This window comes from Gymnoscopelus braueri (genome assembly GCF_963280865.1).
Source record: "Gymnoscopelus braueri genome assembly, chromosome: 19".
Classification (NCBI taxonomy): domain Eukaryota; kingdom Metazoa; phylum Chordata; class Actinopteri; order Myctophiformes; family Myctophidae; genus Gymnoscopelus; species Gymnoscopelus braueri.
This window is the reverse complement of record NC_137621.1, coordinates 48,636,914-48,658,490: the sequence shown is the minus strand read 5'-3', so window position 1 is coordinate 48,658,490 and position 21,577 is coordinate 48,636,914. Positions and strand designations below refer to the sequence as shown.

Sequence of the window (21,577 nt, the reverse complement as noted above, 5' to 3'; positions counted from 1 at the left end):
GAGCATCGAACCCGCAACTCACTCCCAGGCTGCAACAGAGCCTATATAATGGTACATGCGTTCATTGTGTTGACCACGAGGCCATCGGTGCCCATTAACCCCATCTTCATCGATGGAGCAGAGGTTGAGGTCAAGCTTCAAGTTTCATGGGTGTCCTCATCTCTGAGGACCTGAAATGGTCCCTAAATACCTCTTCTTTGGTTAAGAAGGCCTTACTTTTTTGGGCGGTGAAACCGCCCCTATATGTGAGGTTTGGATATTTGCACACCAAATCCTGCGCTGTGATTGGCCACAAATGTACCCCCCTAACCCTGCACCGTGATTGGCCAATCACAGTCTATTCAGGACTGTGATTGGCTAGTGTCACATGACACTTGTGCATAGCCCTATAAATAGGACTATGCACTTAAAAAAAACACATTTATGTTTTTTTTTAAATTTATTTTATGGTTTAAAAAAACAAACACATTTATGGTTCTTTTTAAGTTAGTGAACTTCCATCACTGTGATGACCACTGTGACCACACCGCCCACTTCACACTGGGTGTGATTTTTTTTTACTTACTGAGGTTGAAAAGGGCCCACCAAAATAACGCCTCGGCAACTTCTACCGCTGTGCTGTGGAAAGCATCACAACATCCGAGGTACAGAGTGGTACGGTAACTGCATTCGCTGATCAGAAGGCCCTGCAGCGGATAGTGAAAGCTGCTGAGCGCACAATCGGCATCCAGCTACCCGCCATTAAGGACATCTACCGGAAACGCTGTGTGGGGAGAGGGCACAGCATAACCCACAACACCACCCATCCGTGCAATGGACTGTTCAATCCCCTGCCAAGTGGGAAATGGTGTCAGTGTTTTTTAAATCCTCCTCCCCCCGTTTTCGTATATAAATATATAAAATGAATTCAAACATTTTTCAAAATAATTTGATAAATAAATAAATAAAAATTAAAGAAGAAGTTGTGAAAATAGCAGATCTACAAGTTCACAACGCATCGTGAGACGCGTTGTGAGCTTTTAGATCGGCTATTTTCACAATGTTGGGTCCCGGCTAGACAACAAATGTATCTTTTGGGTCTCGAGCTAAAAAGTTTGTGAATCAATGGTTTGAACTGTTAATTAAAACGAAAAGATAGATTTCTTCACTGAGACATTTGTGTTTTGTTTTACACATTTATACGTTGCAGACCAATTACTGTCATAGCCTAATCAAAACAGTTGCTTTTAACAAGCACAAATACGTGCCAAGCCCAATAAGTATTATTAACACGTTCACAACAGTGTTTTTTTCATGGCCGTCACATCGATTTGCAGTGCTGGTCAGCAGACTGTGGGTGATTGAATACTTTTATTAACAGTGTGTAAGCAGAACAGAGGTACAGTTACACAATAATTCTAAAAGGATTACACACAAAGCCATGAGGGCTTGTTTCCATTGCGGAATTCTTGATGAATTCAATTCATCAAGACATATGAACATACACTACTATGAAAAAAACCCCATCAATACTAGGAAATATATATATTTACGGAAAAACAGTGGGGGGTAATTTCATGAAACTCCCAATGCACAAGCAACACTCAACAGTTCTATCTATATGGACAAACCTCATCTGAAAAAAAGGATTGAGAGCTTATACAAAGCCTTTTGAAAAACTGAATAATGCCCCTTTATTTTATATATTATATAGTATTACATTTATTTTGGTGTGTGGGTCCTGACCATTTTGATACACACCCAGGTGGGCCTTGAGTTACAAGAGGTTGAGAACCCCTGCTCTCTCTCCTAACTACCACCCCGCTATTATTATGACATGATTATTGCACTTCACTAGTATGCCATAGATATACTGTATAATAACCTGGATAAGAACGGTTGCTTTATCAATTATGCAATGAACTCAGAAAAATGAACTGGAACAGAATTGTCAAACGCTCTGTCATGACAATTATGGACCGACTGTTAACTGACCGTTGTATGGACTAGCTGTTTTAAAACCGTGTGTGTGTGTGTGTGTGTGTGTGTGTGTGTGTGTGTGTGTGTGTGTGTGTGTGTGTGTGTGTGTGTGTGTGTGTGTGTGTGTGTGTGTGTGTGTGTGTGTGTGTGTGTGTGTGTGTGTGTGTGTGTGTGTGTGTAATTGGCAGCTGTGACCTTGATATCTCCCCACTGAGGGATGTGAAGTGAATTCTCAGACGGAGTTCTTAGGCAACGGTTCAACTGCGAAAGCATTGCAGGGCCACGCATTGACTAAAGCTATTCCAAAAACTTCAATAGGAAATCAGTAGTCCACTGTCTCTATAGATAATTACGTATCAACAGGGCTTTTCCATTTGCACACACAGAGTTATGGGGTCCTTGATCTACAGTAGGAATAGGTAAAAAAAATCCCATTAATATGTGTTAAAGTGCAGCTACAACTTAGTAAAATCATGTAAGTAACACATAAGAGCGAGTATAAAACAAGTAGTGCAACATCAACTGAAGCATTCATAATATCCTGTGATAAATGACGTGGTAGTGGAATGGCATACTCGCTACCGCTACCAGTATTTTAGGCAGTATCGGCAGCTTTTCCGATACTGGTATCGGAAAACAACTCTAGATAGGGTCCATGTGGTTAAAGCAAGCTGAAGTACCGTACACTGCAGTGCGCCGCATTGAGTGCTTTGCCTGGGTTACCAAGTTGATACGAATCTACAGGGACTTAACCCATTAAGACCAGGAAAGCATCTGTCATTTTAGATTTGAACCACTTTAGCCATTATCTTATACTTTGGCTATTCAAAAATAGCAGATCTAATTTTTGAATATATATATATATATATATATATATTTTTTAAAGTAAACATGTGTAACTAAAATCTTTGCTTCTGGAAGGTCCCTGGAACAACATATTTTGAGATGGGGTGTCTGCGGACAAATACAAATCATTTTGGGGGTCCTTGACATGAAAAAGTTTGAGAACCACTGATATTAAAGCAACATAATTTTTGTATTAAAAAAAAAAAACTGTTAGGATTTAGAAGACATTTGTAGAATTCCCAGAAGCAAATATTGCGAGTAAATATTTGGTGATATTTGATCGCTTTGAAAATGTATATTCAAAGATTTCAAAAATAGCAGATCTACAAGCTCATAGCGCGGCACCCGGTGCCGCGCTATGAGCTTGTAGATCTGCTATTTTTGAATAGCCCAAAGAATTCCAAAATGACACAGATGCGTTCCCCCGGATTGAATGGGCTAACTGCCTCTGTCCTACTGTATATATGCATGCAAGAGGCGTCTTCCCCAGTCTGTATGTTGCCGCCATGTGGCACTTCTATCTGATGCAATGAAAGCCATGGAGAGAAGTCTCTCTGGACTAGTGACTTTCATATGGAGGAATCTATGCAAATCGTCTGCCTGACAGCAGGACGAGAAGACCTTCTCCTTCTAACCTCGATAAGACTTCAAAACCACATGACAGTGTCGTCGTCCCCCCCCCCCCCCCCCCCCCCCCCAATTTTGACATCTTTATTGACAAACGTACATGGAGCTTGCACACAACAGTCAAAGGGATAAAATGCAAGAAAGCTAAAATGTTGTGTCCATTGCGGTCCTCACTTACAAGTATAAATCAGGCATAACACTAACCCCAACCCAACTAAAAAAATAAGTGTGTGCGTGTGCGTGTGCGTGTGCGTGTGCGTGTGCGTGTGTGTGTGAGATAGATAGATAGATAGATAGATATATATATATACGTTCCCAGATTGCTAAATGCCTAATACTAACCCTAAGCTGAATCTCTTCTTAATTGTAAGCCTAACTCCCCAAATCTGTTTTAAACCATGAAAACAACCATTTAATTTGTGAGGACCATGGAAAATGGTCCTCACAATCTCTCAAATTATGCTTTTGGACATTTGGCCCTCACAAGCACAGTAATTCAGGTACACTCACGTTCCTCTTCCAGCTGTTCACCCCCCACCCTTGCCTCTGTCTCCTTTGGTCAGAACTCGGGCATCGAGAAGGCCTTCCTGTTCGACGTGGTCAGCAAGATCTACATCGCCACGGACAGCAGCCCGGTGGACATGCAGACGTACGAGCTGTGCTGCGACATGATCGACGTCGTCATCGACATCTCCTGCATCTACGGGTAGGAAGACCGCGCGGTAACACCCGCATGGTCGAAACATAGACGAAATATATGTGGCTTACAGCGGCCGGGTAGTTCAGTTGGTAGAGCACTTGCAGAGGTGGCAAGTAACTACGTACATTCACTTAAGCACTGTACTTAAGTACGATTTTGAGGTATTTCCAATTTACAATACTTTTACTTCTACCCCACTACATCTCGGATCCAAATATTGTACTTTTACTCCACTACATGTATTTGAAAACTTTAGTTACTTTGTAGATTTTGATTATTATTATTACAAAACCTACATTGACCACTTCAGCTCTGTATACATTTCGGCCATTTGAAAATAGCCGATCTACAAGCCCACAATGCGTCGTGATGCGACACATTGTGATCTTGTAGATCTGCTATTTTCAAAATATTTTTAAACATTTTAAAACTTGAAATGGGACATTCTGCATAATGACTACTTTTACTTTTGGTTGAATTCCGGACTTTCACTTGTAACGGAGTATTTCTACATTGCAGTATTGATACTTTTACTTAAGTAAAGCAATTTAGTACTTTTTTTTAGTACCACTGAGCGCTTGCCTCTGGACCACAAGGTTCTTGGTTCGACACCGCCAACACAGCGCATGAGCTTGGGTATCTGAGTTGTGTGGTAAGTACTGGGAGCTGAGTGTGTGCTGTGTTCCACCTCAACAATCCATCTCCCAGGGGTCTAGTGCATACATGGGCAACTGGTGTTCCGGGGGCCATATGCGGCCCCCACCTTCACTTAATGCAGGTTAATATCGGAATACTGATATATTATTGATTTCAGCTGTTCCAATTCCAAACACACAAACCTGACCCGCTTTAATTACTTCAGTCTATATTAGTAGCTTAATGACTAGTATATCATTTTTATTGTCTTTTTTTATGTCCAATGTATTTGTATTTAAGTTCATAAAGTTAACATAAGTATAGCTAAATGCATTTGAAAATTAAATGCAACATTTACTTTTCAGGATTCCAATTAAAAAATTGCAAAAATAGACGATCTACAAGCTCAAAACGCGTCGCACTGCGCCACGTTTTGTACTTGTAGATCGGCTACTTTTGACGAAGTAGGGCATTAATTACGAAAAAAGTTAAAATACGGAGATAAGAGGTTTCTGTACAGTATGTGCAATGTGGCCCTCTGGAGTGAGTGTGGAAATATAGTGGCCCTCTCCATCATCAAAGTTGCCCACCCCTGGTCTAGTGCTTTGAAAAGGGGATATACAGTAGTTACTTACTACATTTGGCTGTGTACTCTTATCTCTGCCTGTCACAATGATACAGTACCTAGACAGCCAGACAGACTGTCTGTCTGCCTGTCGAGGTAATATTGTATTTCTGTCATGTCTTCTTTCTTTCATTTTGTGCTGGTATAAATATATAATATCTACGGCTCCCTGCTGAAATGAGCTAATTTTCTCCTAGGGACCAATGCACATGACCTTTAAATAGAATCACCGCTCGCAGACGGCTTGTCTCACAACAGAGACAAGTTTTAGTCATGGTCTTTTGAATAAAATGTCATTTTAGTCAGATGAAAGGTTATAGTTTTAGTTTACTGTAAATGTTTTAGTTTTAGTTTTAGTCGACTAAATCTACAGTTGATTTTGTCTGCAAAAAATTATTTTGGAGGGCCTTGATGGCGTCGTAATGCCAGATTCTATACTTGGTTGCATGCTGAAAATAGCCGATCTACAAGCTCACAACGCGTTGTGAGCTTGTAGATCGGCTTGTAGGTCGACTAACATTTTTCGTCATAGTTTTAGTCAACAAAATTAACATTTATTTGTGGCTCAAATACGTTGAAGTATGCATCTTGAAAGTATGACATTAAGATGATTTTTTTAAAGAAATAAGTAAGCAAATGATTTCTAATAATGTGCTCCCAGAGAAGCCAATTTCTGCGGTTGACTGGGATGAACCGTAGATTTAATAACATTCAATGTGTCTTAACAAGATTAAGTACTTCGGCCCATTTTCGCCTTTAAGGTTCAGACATGCAAAAGTGTCACTTTTCAGCTACAGTCACCTTTTTGAACCCAAATAGGGCAATTGTGTGACACCTGACCCGAAAGAAAACAACATGTTTTCACCTCGGGGCTGTTTGCATGCCTGAAGGTTAGCCAAACATAACCTCAATCACAGCTCAGCTATGAGACCCATTATATTTCCGTGCCTTTTTTATTTGTCTTCATTTGCCTAACGTAAACATGTCTAACTATCAGAAACCTTGAGCTCGGATTTCGGGATAAGTTAGACACAATTACTGTATGAGGCTCATATTTACAACCTTCATTCATAACCTTCATACAGAGAGAGGTGCTTCGATGAAATTACAGAAATGTATGGTCATTGGGTTCGTGTTCGTTTGACACACAAAGTTCCCTTTGCTTTTATCAAAACCCAAGTTCAGAAATATTTGTGTCAAGCAATTTAAAACTTCCTTTTACTTTACCATAACTGCTCGAGCTTTTAAAGTTTGTTAGAGATCTTGAGCAATCGTTTTGATATGCAAACCCGAATGAAAGGATACAAAAACAGCATGAATCATGGCTATTCACAGGACCAGTCTCAGTCAAGGTCCCCACTGACTTTGAATTCACATTAAAACTATAAAGATGTTATTGAATTCTCTCCAGGACGTCGCATTGCAATTTCAAGCTAATCGATTAGATAGACTTAAGTTTTCTTTGAATAAGAAGAAGCAAGCTGTATGAAACCCAATTGTCAAAAAAACACAATACTGCAATGATCACTATGATTCATACCTCCTATATCGTCGTCCTCATAACAATATTTCCAAACTTAATTTCACTTCCACCATTATCACTGATATTAGTGTACTTTGTCATGAAGCCTTTAAAAAAAAGAATTCACTGAATACATCTAATCCTCTCCCTGCAGGCCTGCACTATAGCCAGCCACAATGGGATGGAGTTCATAAACCAATGAAAAATAGTCAATGATACTCAAACCACTTTCAGGCCATCTAGTTATCTAGCTTACCATGCCACATTAACTGGCACAATTGCCATCTCGGATACACATGCATTAGGCATGAAATTACGTAAGTTAATTGTGGCAATTGAAAATAACATCACTCTCCATTGCAACAGAAAACAGGTGAAGTTCCTTGCTAAGTGATCCCCCCCCTCCCCAATTTAGTCATTATGCCAATTACCCCCCATGTGTTTACACTGCCGACCCCTACTATTTGGTCGAGAGAGGGTGTACAACCACATGTCTCCTCTGATTCGCATGGAGTCACCAGCTGCTTCTTTTTCACCTGACAGTGAGGAGTTTCACCGGAAGGGCGGGAGAGCCCCAAATCAATTGTATCTCTCAGATGTGCGCTACCTCTGATGCACTCTCTCTCGCGCGCTCTCTGATATACGCAAAGACAGAACACATACGTCACATACCCTACTAAGAGTTAAACTTATGTTGTATTAAACATAAGTACCGCCGACGAAAACGCTCGCATATTAATAGGCTAGCTAGCTACCCCTTTTACAGTGACACGTAAGCAATGGTATGCCATGCGGTAGAGAATAAAGACAAGTTGCATGAACCAGCAGCAAATAAGTAAATAAACAAACACGTGCATATATTGTTGCTGTCTGGCAGAAACTGCAGAATTAGCGAACGCAGAATTAGCAAAATAGCCATCTACAAGTTCACAGTGCGTTTACTGTGAACTATTTTGGATTGATTATTTTTTATTTTGTACAGTATTAATGCCAGGTTAAAAGGTGATTCTGTGGGCTTTATATTTAACCAATGAAAAGTATTAAAAGTGCTTGTGACTAAATAATAACTACATTGGATCCATTCCACTGGAATACAAGTTATATTTTCCCATTATCTGAAAAGTTGAAATTACCTGCAAGTAGGGTTAGTTAGCAAATACTGTAGGTTCTGCCCCAATATGTTCCTCATCATGACAGCATTAGATCAGCCAAAAGCACAAAACCCAAACCAATCTGTACCGGTATATGTTTTTTGATTTGATTTATTAGACGTCATGGTTCAAAGAAAAACACGTTATATGCTTCTCACAGAAACGTCAAGGATAAAAACATAATAAAGTCAGTGACTTTTATTTCCATTGTGGTCCTAGGTCTGAGACAAACAAGACATAAAATAGGCAATGCAACAATAAATAAAACACTCTAGAACTATAATGCTATACACGTATGACGTATGTGTATTTTTTTTACACATCACAGTTCAGCAGGGGGTCACAGTTCAGCAGAAAGATGAGCTGGGTGTCATTGGAAAGCTTCCTTCTCATCTTTTCAGTGTGTTACTTTTGACATCATGAGGCAACACTGACCCATTTTCCTTGAATTAAGTCCCAGTTTAGGAACAGCAATTAGTTTGACATTGACGTCGTTGGGGAAACGTACTGTACCACACAGTCCAAGCAGGCTTGGCATTTTGTCATTTTAGAGGCAAGGCCATTCGGCTTTTGGTACCGTAAACTTTTTGAGGGCACACATGCCAAATGCCAGGCTACTGACGATCTCCCACCATGGAAATAATGAATTGAATCTAACAGTTAAGGATGAGTTAATTTTTATTACAATAGTGTAACTATCAGTGAAATAAATAAATACAAATCTTAGAAATTACCAATATTTGTACGGACTCCTGAGACGGAGTTAAGAATTCAAAATCTCAACAAAATACATTGGTGTCTAAAAACTGTATCGACAGGAAAGAGGCACAGGTGAAAACACTTAAATCAGCTGGGCAAATGTGGACAGGGCATCAAGGCCACTGTGGCCTCGGGGCTTATAATTTTTTGAAGGGCATAACCTCAAATCGAGGGGCACGAGGGCCATGGCCCCCATGAAATGGTGCTTATAATTCTTGATTGAACTTCAGTCGACTGATGATTTGATTCTTCAAACTCAACCACCATATGTACTTTGTTGACAGGGGTCTTCCAGGGCTCTATACTTAGTCCGGTTCTTTTTTCCCCTCGACAACAAATCTCTTATCTCGAAAATAGCCGATCTACAAGCTCACAACGCATCACATTGTGACGCCAAAACTTCGCCCCCCAGAATAGTGACGCTATGGCTTCAAGTGGTTAAGCCGGTATCCCTATTTAACCCTTTAAGACCGGGAACGCATCTGTGTCATTTTAAGATTTATTTTGCTATTCAAAAATAGCAGTTATACAAGCTCATAGCACGGCACCAAGTGCCGCGCTATGAGCTTGTAGATCTGCTATTTTCCCCTTTTGCAAATCTTTGAATATGTTTTTTTAAGCGAACATTTTTAACTCATGTTACAACTTCTGTAGGGTCCCTGGAACAAAATATTTTGAGATGGGGGTCCACGGCCAAATACATATCATTTTGGGTGGTCCTTGACATGAAAAAAGTTTGAGAACGACTGATTTGAGAACGTACGTTTAAAAAAAAAAAACTGTTAGGATTTAGAAGACATTTGCTTGGAGGTCCATTCAGCTGTTCTTACCCAGAAGCAAAGATTTTAGTTAAAGATGTTCGCTTTAAAATAATATATATATTTATTCAAAGATTTGCACAAAATTTCCTAGATTTATTGAAAAAAATGCAGATCTACAAGCTCATAGCTTGGCACCAGCTTCTTCTTCTTTCGTGTATCGTCGTCATATGTCCAGCTCAGTGTCACAGAGCCACGCTCTCGTCTCTGGTCCCACTTGGAAGAGGCCAGCCTCTGAAGGAGGTCTGTACAGAGGACAGGTGGTGATTATATGTTCGGCAGTCTGCTCAGGCTCGCCACACTCGCATACTGCGCTGTCTGCCAGGCCCCACTCCTTCATGGACGATTTGAAGCGACCAACCCCAGTACGGAGGCGGTTCAGCAGGGTCCAATGCCGGCGTGGTAGATGTTCTCCTTCAACTCCATCTCCCGGGTCTGGGATGTGATGGTGCAGACGTGTGGGTTCAGCCGAATCCCATTCCTGCTTCCAGGAAGTTGCTAGCCATGCCCTTGTAGACAGGTCCTCAGGGATGGAACCAAGCATCTCTTGTGCTGTCCTGTTGTAGGGGTGACGGGACTTGAGTCTGCTTGGGGACGCTGCCTTAGTTGTTGTATCGTGCAGGATATGCCAGTCATGTTCTTGGGCTTTCCTTGCAAGTGCGAGGGTAGCGGCCTCTCGTCGGAGACCGGCCGGGGCAATTCCCGCTAGGACTGGCAGGTAGGACACGGGGGTGGGCTTCAAGCAGCCAGTTATGATCCGAAGGGCATTGTTGATGATAGGATCAACCTTCTTCACATGTGGGCTTCTACTCCAGACTGGGGCGCAGTATTCGGCAGCAGAGAACACCAGGGCTTGTGTGGAGATTCGTAGAGTCCTGGCGGAGGCACCCCAGGTTGTGCCAGCGAGGCGGCGGATAAGCGAGACCCTTGCTGTCACTTTGGCTCTCACTTCCTCAAGGTGCTGTTTGTAGGACAGTGTCCTGTCCAGCCGAACACCAAGGTACTTGGGGGCTGGTTGGTGCTCCAGGCGCACCGACAGTTCCCTTTTGGCCTCTCTGTTGCACAGGTGGTATGCGGCCGACACAGTCTTCCCAGTACTGAGCTGCAGACGCCACTTGCGAAGGTAGGCAGCCAAGATGCCCATGTCCTGGTTGAGCCCCTGTTCCACCGCTGACCATGTTGGTCGACGCAGCATGATCGCCAGATCATCTGCGTAACCATATTGCCTGGATGTTGTCTCCGGGAGGTCGTGGATGTAAATATTAAACAGCAGTGGTGAGAGGACAGACCCCTGTGGCACCCCGTTTCTCAATCTCCTCAGTCTGCTTCGCTGGCCATCGCTGGTCCGGAGGATGAAGCTGCGGTTGGACAGCATCTCCACTATGAACTTCACCATGTGCCGGTCTGGGATAGTCCTCAGCAGCTTCAGGTGAAGTCCACGGTACCAGACGGTGTCGTATGCGGCTGTTAGGTCGAGCAACACTACCCCAGCTTTCTCTTTGGCCTGAAAGCTGTCCTCGATGTCCTGGGTGAGCAGGGTTACTTGATCTACTGTTGATCTGCCCCGCCGGAAACCAGCCTGTTCCCTTGGAAGCTGTGGGTCTACTACTGGCTCTATGCGGCTGAGGATCATCCTCTCCAGAATCTTAAATGGGACGCAGAGCAGTGAGATGGGTCTGTAGGCCTTGGGGTCTTCCGCAGTTTTGCCTGGTTTCAGTAGGGCGATAACAGCAGCACGGCGCCAGGTCTTCGGTAGTTTGGACCTCTGGAAGCAGGATGAGAAAAAAGAGCACAGCCAGGCAGATGTTGTCTCACTCTGGTGGGTCACGAACTCTGGGTGGATGTTGTCATGCCCCGGGGACTTGCCTTGCCTAAGGTTACCGATGGCCGCCCTAAGTTCAGCTGTTGTAAACTGTCCGGACATGTCAACATCAACACTGGGTGCCCTAGAGAGGGAAGATACCTCGCACAGTGTAGAGCGGGCGAAGTTCTTATCTGCACCTTGAAACTGGCTGTTCTTCAGGAGCTGGGCTGCAATGGCATCTGCTGTCACAGGGCACTTGGGGGGTGTTGTTTTCCTGCCAGTGAGCTTGTTGATAATCTGCCACGCCTTACGGCTGGAATGGGTGAAATCAATTTGCCTCAACGGATTCAGTCCATCTGGCCCTTTGGGTGGCGTCCAGCTTGTGGAGTAGTGCCGTTGCAGTCGCTTCCACATCCTCCCTTGAGCAAGCCTGCTGATGTTCACGCAGGAGGTGGTTGCACTCTTCGTCCCAGCCCGGGATGTAGCTCGCATTGTAGCCGCGAGAGATCGTCTTCTTTGCTGCACTTAGGAGCACTTCACAGTAGGCTGCATATGCTGAGTCCACATCAGTGATGTCTGGGTCCGGGAGGCTGATGTTCTCTCTGTCTCCGTGGTGAATGCCTGCCAGTTGGCCTTCCGGAAGTTCCACCTACGGACAGGTTTACCCTCTACCGGCTGCACCAGTGAGGGGACTTTGATGACAGATGGTCGGTGGTGTGACCGGGGGAACCTATCAATGACCTGTCTCTCCGGAATTGGGTCGTTGTTGTGGCATACAGCAAATGTGAGGTCTGGGTTGGTGAAGGTGTTCCATCTTTAAGAGTGGAAACTTGGTGGCTCTTTGGGGTCGAACAGGAGCTGAGCATTGGCGTTGGAGGCCCACTCACACAGCGTCTCTCCGTCTGGTGTAGTGTGGGAGTATCCCCAGTCAGTGTGCTGGCAGTTAAAGTCCCCTGCATAGATGGCACCAGCTTGTATATCTGCCATGTTTGAATAGCCAAATAAATCTAAAATGACAGGGATGTGTTCCCGGCTTGAATGGGTTAAAATACACTGTTTTAGTGCACATTTTCCACATTATTACAGAATGATATATTTTTGCGGGGGCACAGATGTTGCACAGAAGGCCAGGTCGCCCCATGGCGACGGCCCTGAACAGTTCCTTACCAAAATAAAAAGCCAGAGAAGCAGAACTCATCGACTGTGATGTTAGTAACACACCATGTCTAAAGTTGCTCCACTGCCACTGGCACAGTCTAATAACCCACTTTCCTATATGCCTGTGTCTGTGTACCCACAAATAAACACAATTTATTTACATGTGTCTTTTTCTCTTATCTGGGTTATTGCAAATGGGATATGGAGTCGTCTCTATTCCTGTGTGAACATTCGCAGGAAATAGCCCATTTATGAGCTCACAACACGCGTTGTGAGACTTGTAGAACGGCTATTTTCGACAAACAGATTTGGTGTTGAGGGAAAAAGATTTTTTTTTTTTTTTTATTGAACTCTCTTTACGTCTGTGTCTTGGTAAAAAAAATATTGAACCAATGAAAAGTATTAAAAAGCGCTTCTCATTGTGAGCTTTGAGGTCCATTCAGCTGTTCTTATCAATGATGAACAAAACCTCCTAACTCCACATTTTGTTTAGTTTTTTTTTTTTTCATTTCCTGAAAAATTAACATGTTGGAGTTAGCTGGTTTCTGCCAGACAGCAGAGATATACTCCTGGGTCTGGGATACTTTGATAAACTAAGTATATAGGGTTTAAGTGGTTAAGGCCTGGTCGTGTTTATGCATAATCCAGATGGTAACCGTAGGTAATGTTGCAAAAGTTCACAAAGTTGCTCTCTCTTTCTCAACAGTTTCACAGGTACAGTAGGAGTTGAGTCTCAACTTTCTGGTTGCTCGGTTTCAGACAATGTTATTTTATCCTCCTCACGCCCGCAAATGTGTATTCATTATTCAAACATTATGTCTGAATAATGTATGTGAATTCTGAGAAAACTGTACCATGCAGTGTATTCTAAACTTTGACATTACAGTACTTTCGAAGCCAAAGCATATAGGCAATGCCTAAAAGAGATAATAGCTGACGGTAGTGGTAGACTTTGTTTTGATAAATTGACACTATTTGCTGTATGACCAGGGTCCCCCCCCAGGGGTATGTACTTAGTCATTCTGCAAGCTTATCAGCATGCAGATCTGCTATTTTCACCAAATGTCCGCCTATTATGACATGCCCAGAATTGGGACGCTAGCATTCATGTGGTTAACCTATAGTATTAAGACCTGAGGCCGACTCTAAAAATGTCTTCTAAACAGAATCCTAACAAAATACATGTTGCTATATCAGTGGTTCTCAAACTTTTTCATGTCAAGGACGTCCAAAATTATACGTATTCGGCCGTGGACCCGCATCTAAAAATATGTTGTTCCGGGGACCCCCAGAAGCAAAGATTTGTGTTAAAAATGTTAGCTTTAAAAGAATATATATTCTAAGATTTGCTCTACAAGCTCGTAGTGTGGCACTAAGTGACGCACTATGCTCTTGTTTATACAAGCTATGAGCTTTTATAAAATAATGCTTTTTAGCTAAAATCTAAAATGACACAGATGCTTTCCTGGTCTTAATGGGTAAAACAAACAATATGCCATTCAAGTGATGAACTTGAGCCAGCGGCCATGCCAAGGATAGGAATAGCCCCGGACTGAAATGACATACTGAGACATGTATGAGCCCAGCTCCCAGCAAAGCCAAAAGTAAACAGTTGGCGCTCCTCAATAATACCTGATGCACATTTCAGTGTCGGTTCAATATCACTCCAGCAGAGAATGTAATTAGTTGCTAATCTGGCTCTCTTTTCTTTGTTCTGTCAAAAAAAAAGAGCATGAGAGCTCTGGCAAATCTCTGACCTTTCCGTGCTGTCAAGACGAAGGAGTTGTGCAGAGCAAAAGGGCCTCATTATATGCAGTGAAGCTGCATATTACTGTTGTAATAATTTGTATGTAGTGTCACCTTTAACTCTTTGACTGCCATGGACGTGCTGACGCGTCCGTTGGTACTTGGTCCACAGTGTCATGGGCGCGTTAACGTGTCGAATAGTTTTTTAATTGTTTAATAAAAGGTTGCGCTGTGATCTATAATCCGGAGTGACCACTTTCACTGTAACTCACATGGATACGGAAATAACGTCATCCGAAGGTTTCCGCCTACGTCCGTTTGCTGTCTATTGGTTTCCTGCAAATGCTTGTAACTTCAGTTAATTTCTTTTGCCCTGGATTCGAGGAGACAGAGGTTCACTTTCAACGGGCTCTAGCAAAGGAAGCGATAGTTCATGTAATATATTTATATCTGCAAAGTAACTAGTAACTAAAGTTTTCAAATAATTGTAGTGGAGTAAAAGTACAATATTTGCCTCTGAGATGTTGTGGAGTAGAAGTAAAAGTATAGACAATTGGTAAAGTAAAAGTAACTCAAAATTGTACTTAAGTGCAGTACTTGAGTAAATGTACTTAGTTACTTTACACCACTGCATAACGTATACTAATTTAAATAAGATTTCATGGCCATCTAGTCGATCGATTCTGCGCACTCAAATGTGTATTTATTTATGCAAGGCAAGGCCAACTCAAAGTAGACATTTTTTCCTATATCCCAGTCGTTCTCAACCCTTTTTTTTATGTCAAGGACGCCCAAATGGATATGTATACTTGCCCGCGGGCCACCATCTGAACATAATTATTTTGTGCCAGGAAACCCCATATAAGATTTGTGTTGTTAAAATATTTCCTCCAAATTTCACATCACATTTCACGGTTAGGCCTTATAAGTTCTGCGCCGCAGCAGAAATGCTGCCAGCGCGAACAGCAGACAGCGTGCAAGACGCTGCCATTGCAGCATGGCTGAGCTGATGGTTTTGCTGTGTGTTTTGGGCCGTAGAGGATTGTATGGGCTCAGAGACGATTCAAAGACTCAGTCGGCAGGCTTTGACAAGAAAGACAGCATTGATGGGTGAAGGCTTTGACAAGAGGCAAGAAAGCATAAACCGAAATGGGTGTGCAGTGCACACCGATAAGAATTGGTTAACCCATTAAGACCGGGATCGCATCCGTGTCATTTTCAGATTTCTTTGGCTATTAAAAAAAAAGTCAGATATACAAGCTCATAGTGCTCTTTGAAAAATAAATTGTGTGTGTGTGTGTGTGTGTGTGTGTGCGTGTGTGCGTGTGTGCGTGTTTGCGTGCGTGCGTGCGTGCGTGCGTGCGTGCGTGCGTGCGTGCGTGCTATATATATATATTTTATTTTTTTCAACCGAACATTTTTTACTAAAATCTTTGGGGGGGGGGGGGGGGGGGGGGGAACAAAATATTTTGAGGTGGGGGTCCGCGGCCAAATACATATCATTTTGGGGGCCCTTGACATGAATAAGGTTTGAGAACCACTGATAATATAGCAACATATGTTTTTGGATTTAGATATTAATTAGAATCCCCAGAAGCAAAGATTTGAGTTTCAAATGTTCGCTTTAAAAAACATATATATATATTCAAAGATTTATTCGATTAGATTTTAGATATGAGCTTGTACATATGCTATTTTTTGAAAAGCCAAAGAAATGCGTTCCTGGTCTGAATGGGTTAACTGAGGCATTGTTGATGGCTTTTACTCAATATTGTCCATTATTTAACCTTCATGGGCATGCAGCAAAATTGCCTATTTATCCGCGATTCTATGTTATCAAGAAAATAGCCTGCCTCAGTTTAACCTGCCCAACCTTACCTTTCCCAGATTCAGGTGTCAGTTTTTTTTGTCAACCGTATCTTTTCACAAACGATTCCTGTCTTGCAGAAGAGAGCAGCGTAAGATGAAATGGCCCCAACAGAGCGCGAGAGAGAAAAAAGAAATCTCGCTCATCACCTGTCATAATTTAACTTTTTTTTACACTCCCCATTTCACGAGGAAAACAAGGAAGAACAATTCTTCCGCTGTCGGGTGGAAAAACTGAAGAACCTGAGTTCCAATGGATCCAATGTAGTTATTATTTAGTCACAAACTCTTGTTAATACTTTTCATTGGTTAAATATGTTTATTACACGGCTTGGTTGAATGCTTGATTCTGATTGGTCAATCATCGTCATTATTTCTTGATAATGACCGCTGTCTAATCAAAGACTCAGAGGCAGAGCACCTGCTCATGTCAACCTGCGCGGCTTGGTTTTATGCTGTAATCCAACATGACAGCCAGCTAAACAAACAAACAAACATTTACAACTAAACGTTTCTCTCAAGAATGTTTTTGAAAACAAGTGAGAAATAGACGATGCAATAACCGAAAAGTGATTCTATTTGATCCACTACACTTCCTTGTTTATCGTGGCGCAACAACGCAAGAATACCAAAAAACTGTCGCCCCGGGGCAAATCTGGTGGTATTACAGGCAAATCCTAATCCTAAAAGCTATTTTTGTTGCTTTTGTGTGACACTGTGTAGAATGAGGAAAAAATAAAAAACATAACAAGTTTAAATATGGAGAGATACAAGGTGTCTGCCCGACAGCAACAATTTGTGAGAGCCGTGCTGGATGGCATTTATTAGATTTAACAAGTCGTGGGGGAACGTCTGTTGCCTTGACTACGAAATCAAATTGTCTCCGGGCGTTTACTTGTATTCCTCCAGCCCCAATTCAAATAAACAAGTGAACATGTATCACACATGGGAGTTTTGGCACAACTTAACCGATTAAAACCGGGAACGCATCTGTGTCATTTTTAGATTTCTTTGGCCATTCAAAAATAGCAGATATACAAGCTCATAGTGCGGCACCGAGGTGCCGCACTATGAGCTTGTAGATCTGCTATTTGTGCAAATCTTTGAACATATATATTTAAAGCGAACTCAAATCGTTCGAAAAAACTTAAGTTGCTATAATCAGTGGTTCTCAAACGTTTTCATGTCAAGGACGCCCAGAATTATATGTATTTGGCCGCGGACCCTCATCTCAAAGTAGCGCGGCACCGAGTGCCACGCTATGAGCTTGTAGATCTGCTATTTTTGACTAGCCAAAGGAATCAAAAAAATTACACACAGATGCGTTCCCGGTCTTAACGGGTTACTTACTGCAGATAGCTTGATTGTCACATACTGTGCCCTTCACTTGTTGGCTTTAGTCATGTAATCGATTCTACAATCCCCACCTTTTTATATGGGCACAGGGATGGCAGCACGCTCCACGCCTACAGATACCCCAAGGTGTGGCCTTGGATCGAATCTCGCTTCTCAAAACGTCTTCCTCAGGAAAAGAAGACAGCTCAATTTCCTTTCAAGAAGAAGAGAGGCATGTAAAGCTTACCAGCAGCATTTCTTTTTTTCCGGTAAGGATAGTGCAGCATTAAATGCAATATTTTCCCTATTTTTTTCAGTTTTCTTCTCCTTTTTCTGAGATACAAAGTGATATATTTTCAGGGTCACGGAAGTCATTCTGTCAACATGAGCCTCCCCTGGAGACCTCTGCGCCTCATATATATTCATAGGCTCCTTCTGAATATTGTTGCTGTCCAGCAGAAACTTCGTATCTCCACATTTCAACTTTTTTTATTTTTTGTTGTTGTAAATGAATGCCTGTCTTTGTTGCATCAGAGTGTCTTGAAAAAGTAATGAAAATATCGCGATGCGACACGTTGTGAGCTTGTACATCAGCTATTTCTGCTATTTTCCCAATTGTGTTTTTTAAGTGAAAGTGGTTAAGTGGAGGGGGTGGCGCAGTCAGTAGCACTGTCGCCTCACAGCTAGACGGTCCTGGGTTCGATTCCCGCTGGGGGCGTGTCCTCTCCTCCGCGTCATCAGTGCCCATACCCTAGGTGGGGTTGGTGAAAGGGCCTTTCTGTGTGGAGTTTGTATGTTCTCCCTGTGTCCCCTTGGGTAGGTACCCTCACAAAAACATGCAGTAATCCTGGTCTCTATACTGCCTCCCCCTGGTCAGCCGGGGCGCCTGATGGAGGGGAAAGGAATTGGTTGGAAAACGTGTTCCTTCCACACGCTCATGCATTGAAGGAGGCATGAGCTCAGCTCTGGGCTCTCCCTAGGCTGGCAGAGGGAGAGTAGTGTCCAGGATTACATAGGCAATTTGCACTGGGTGAAAAAATGGGTTGCAAAATCGTGGGCTAAAACATTTGAAAAGAAGAAAGTGGTCAAGTGTATCTGTTAGTTTTATAAATGTAACCAATGAAAAGTTTTAACAAGCTGGTGCCAAAATAAAATAGCTATACTGCAGACACAGGTTATTTTTTAGTAACAAGTATCACCTTTGGACATACATCCCGACAGCGACGATGTGTCCTATATCTTCTGAACGCTGCTTGTAATTATCTCCAACAGTCATAATCCCAGACAAAGAGAAGGTTTAGCTGTAAGGCATGGAAATTAGCATTCTGGAAGTGGAGTCAGTCCCACTTGGTAAAAATGAATTGTCACTGTTCCTCTGTTGCCTTTTCTTTCTTTCCTTTTTTTATCAGTAGTGGACAAAGTATATACTGAAGTATTCAAAAGTACAAAATGAAGAAAAATAGTGAAAATAGCAGATCTACAACGCTCACAACGTGACACACCTATTTTCACTATATTTGAAATAGAGCTTAAAGCAGCACTATGTAACTTTCCTCTTCTACATCGGATTTGAACTCAGTGTCCTGCGCAAGTGCTGAAATGTTTAGGTACTATTGAGCTAATAGAGCCTGCCTACTTGCTCAGGGGATAAATTGAATCTTGACCTTCAGGTCAAAAATAGTCAGATCCTGTGTCTAGGTGAGACATGACCTTTGACACAGTCCAGTGGTGTGTTCTAGTTTTTTTTTAAAGGTATACTATGATTATTCCCTGCCTCCCACACGCACGGCATACGCGCGTCTATAATTAATTAAATGTAAAAAATGTGCACGCGCGTGTGTGGCCCACAAAAATATTGCATGTGAAAAATTTCCGCGCGCTTCGTGCGCGTGTGTGTCTCGCTCTGTAATGTCTGTCTTGCTCTCGTTCTGTCTCTCGTACCACTCTCGGTTCCTTGTTTGTTTTTGTTGTTGGCGCTGCCTGTCTCACTCTTCCGGGGCTTTACCTGCTGGGGCCAGTGTTGCCATGTCCGCGTATTATAAGCGGCTTTGGGCTTGTTTTTCTGTAAAGTTTTCTTGTAAAATGTTGGTCGTTGTGGGTTGCGTTTTTTTGGGGCTTGTTTCTAAAGTGTACTTGCTTAGGCTTGCTTCAAAAAATAGCGTAGGTTTTAAGTGCTCATGTGGCCTAAGTTGCTTCTTTTGGGCTTGTTTTCATAGAACTGGTTGCTTATTTCTCTCGCAAAATCTGGCAACACTGGCTGGTGAATGAAATCACAGAAGACTCGTCCCTAAACACACTCGCCCCGGGTCTAATCCGGCGGCCTCTGTCCGTTCCAGTTCCAGTTACCACCGGAACGCTCGCCCAGAATCGTTTTACTCTCTCTCGCTTTGCTGCCTGAGCCCTGAGCAGCTCAGTGCACGTTAACGCCGTCAGTTAGCGTATCAGAGCGTATCAGCGTCTCAGATACGCTGTTTTGAACAGTTTTTGAAGGTGTACGGTGGCGACGAAAAAGAATCTCAATGTGTACGACGTACACAGCATCTTACGGTAGAACCCACCACTGGTTTGACACGATCTAAATGTCTCAATAGAAGAGCAGGGAGACAACATACAACCACCACAATTGTTATTTTGTATTAACATACTCTACCATACAGATTGGACAAAAACATTACATTGTATTCCTTAAAAAAAAAAAGTTTGTTCGTTTCCATCCCAAGAGTCCCAAATGAGTATTTTTCTGTTTAAAATGTATTGCGGAGTGGAAGTCATCAGCTTGCCAAAAACCTAAATTCCCAAATTTAACAGTACTCAGTTAAATGTACTTAGTTACTGTCCACCACTGCCTTTGATGAGGTTGTATGGTTGTCACTGAGGGGCCCATGTAGCGGTTTGCAAAGTATTTGAACCAGGACCAGTCACAGCACTGCCAGATGAGTAGTAATGGCCATGAAGTCACCCTTTGGGGTCCGAGTAATCCTGGTTTGACCCGCACGCTTGTGCGTGCGTGCGTGCGTACGTACGTGCATGTGTGTGTGTGAGTGACTATGGCTATACTTGTGAGGACCAAATGACCCCCCCCCCCAAGTATAGTAGAATATAATATTGCGAGCACAATTTTCCTTGTCCTCGCAACAAAACATTTTTGTTTAATGGTTGAAAAAAGATGTGGGGAGTTACCGTAGGTTTACAATTAGGCCAAGATTCAGGTTGGGGTAGAATTAGACATTTAGAAGTACACTTTTTGTTTTTATATTGATTTATACTTAGTTGCGCGTTGGTGTCATGGGGAAAAGATGGGGAAAAAATCCATTCATAAAATTGTCGTCCTAAAATGTGGATGTCCTCACAAGTATAATAATACAGACATGCGTTTGTGTGTGTGTGTGTGTGTGTCAGGAGCTGGGGGTTGTGTTATGAGGACAACAGAACTAGGCCACACAGCACCTGAGGTGAATACATTTTTGAACCCTGGATAACTGTGTTCAGAGTGTGTGTGTGTTCGTGGCCAAAGCCCCCCTCTTCAAACGGACTGCAAATGCTAATGCAACTTGTTCATGCTAACGTGCACTTGGCCAGAGTTATGGAGGTAGATGGCATATTACAGTTTCCAATTTAAGCATCGGGCAATGGTCTGGAATACTGAGGAGGGCATGGGGGTCTAAGGGGACTGGTGGTCTATCTGGTGGATGACACCAGTTCCAGAACCTCATCTAGAGATACAATAGAGATGGCGTTAGATGAGTTAGACCAGTGGCTCTCAAAGTGAGGGACCACCCAGGGAAATGATTGATAGTATAGGAACCATATACAGTAGATCCTTTACTTGGGTATGTAACTCAGAGTGTACAAATGGAACCACGCTGACTTGTGGGCGTCCGTGGCCTAATGTCATACCAAACGGGTATTAATAAAAATAAAAAAATCTACGTAGATCTATGTTTTTGGCACTCAATGTGTTAAAGGAGTAGTTCACTTAAAAAATAAAATATTTTATATCAATTACACACCCCATGAAGCCTTGA

General features: G+C 42.5%; 1 protein-coding gene across 2 annotated transcripts in view; it reads left to right on the top strand.

Moving 5' to 3' along the window:
• Positions 1–21,577, top strand: part of rragd (ras-related GTP binding D) — a 74,080-nt gene that overhangs the window by 21,370 nt on the left and 31,133 nt on the right. For both annotated transcript variants that reach the window (XM_080415112.1, XM_080415111.1), the window contains exon 5: positions 3,996–4,138. In XM_080415112.1, coding sequence (XP_080271238.1) covers positions 3,996–4,138 — 143 coding nt within the window. The remainder of the gene's footprint in view (positions 1–3,995; positions 4,139–21,577) is intronic.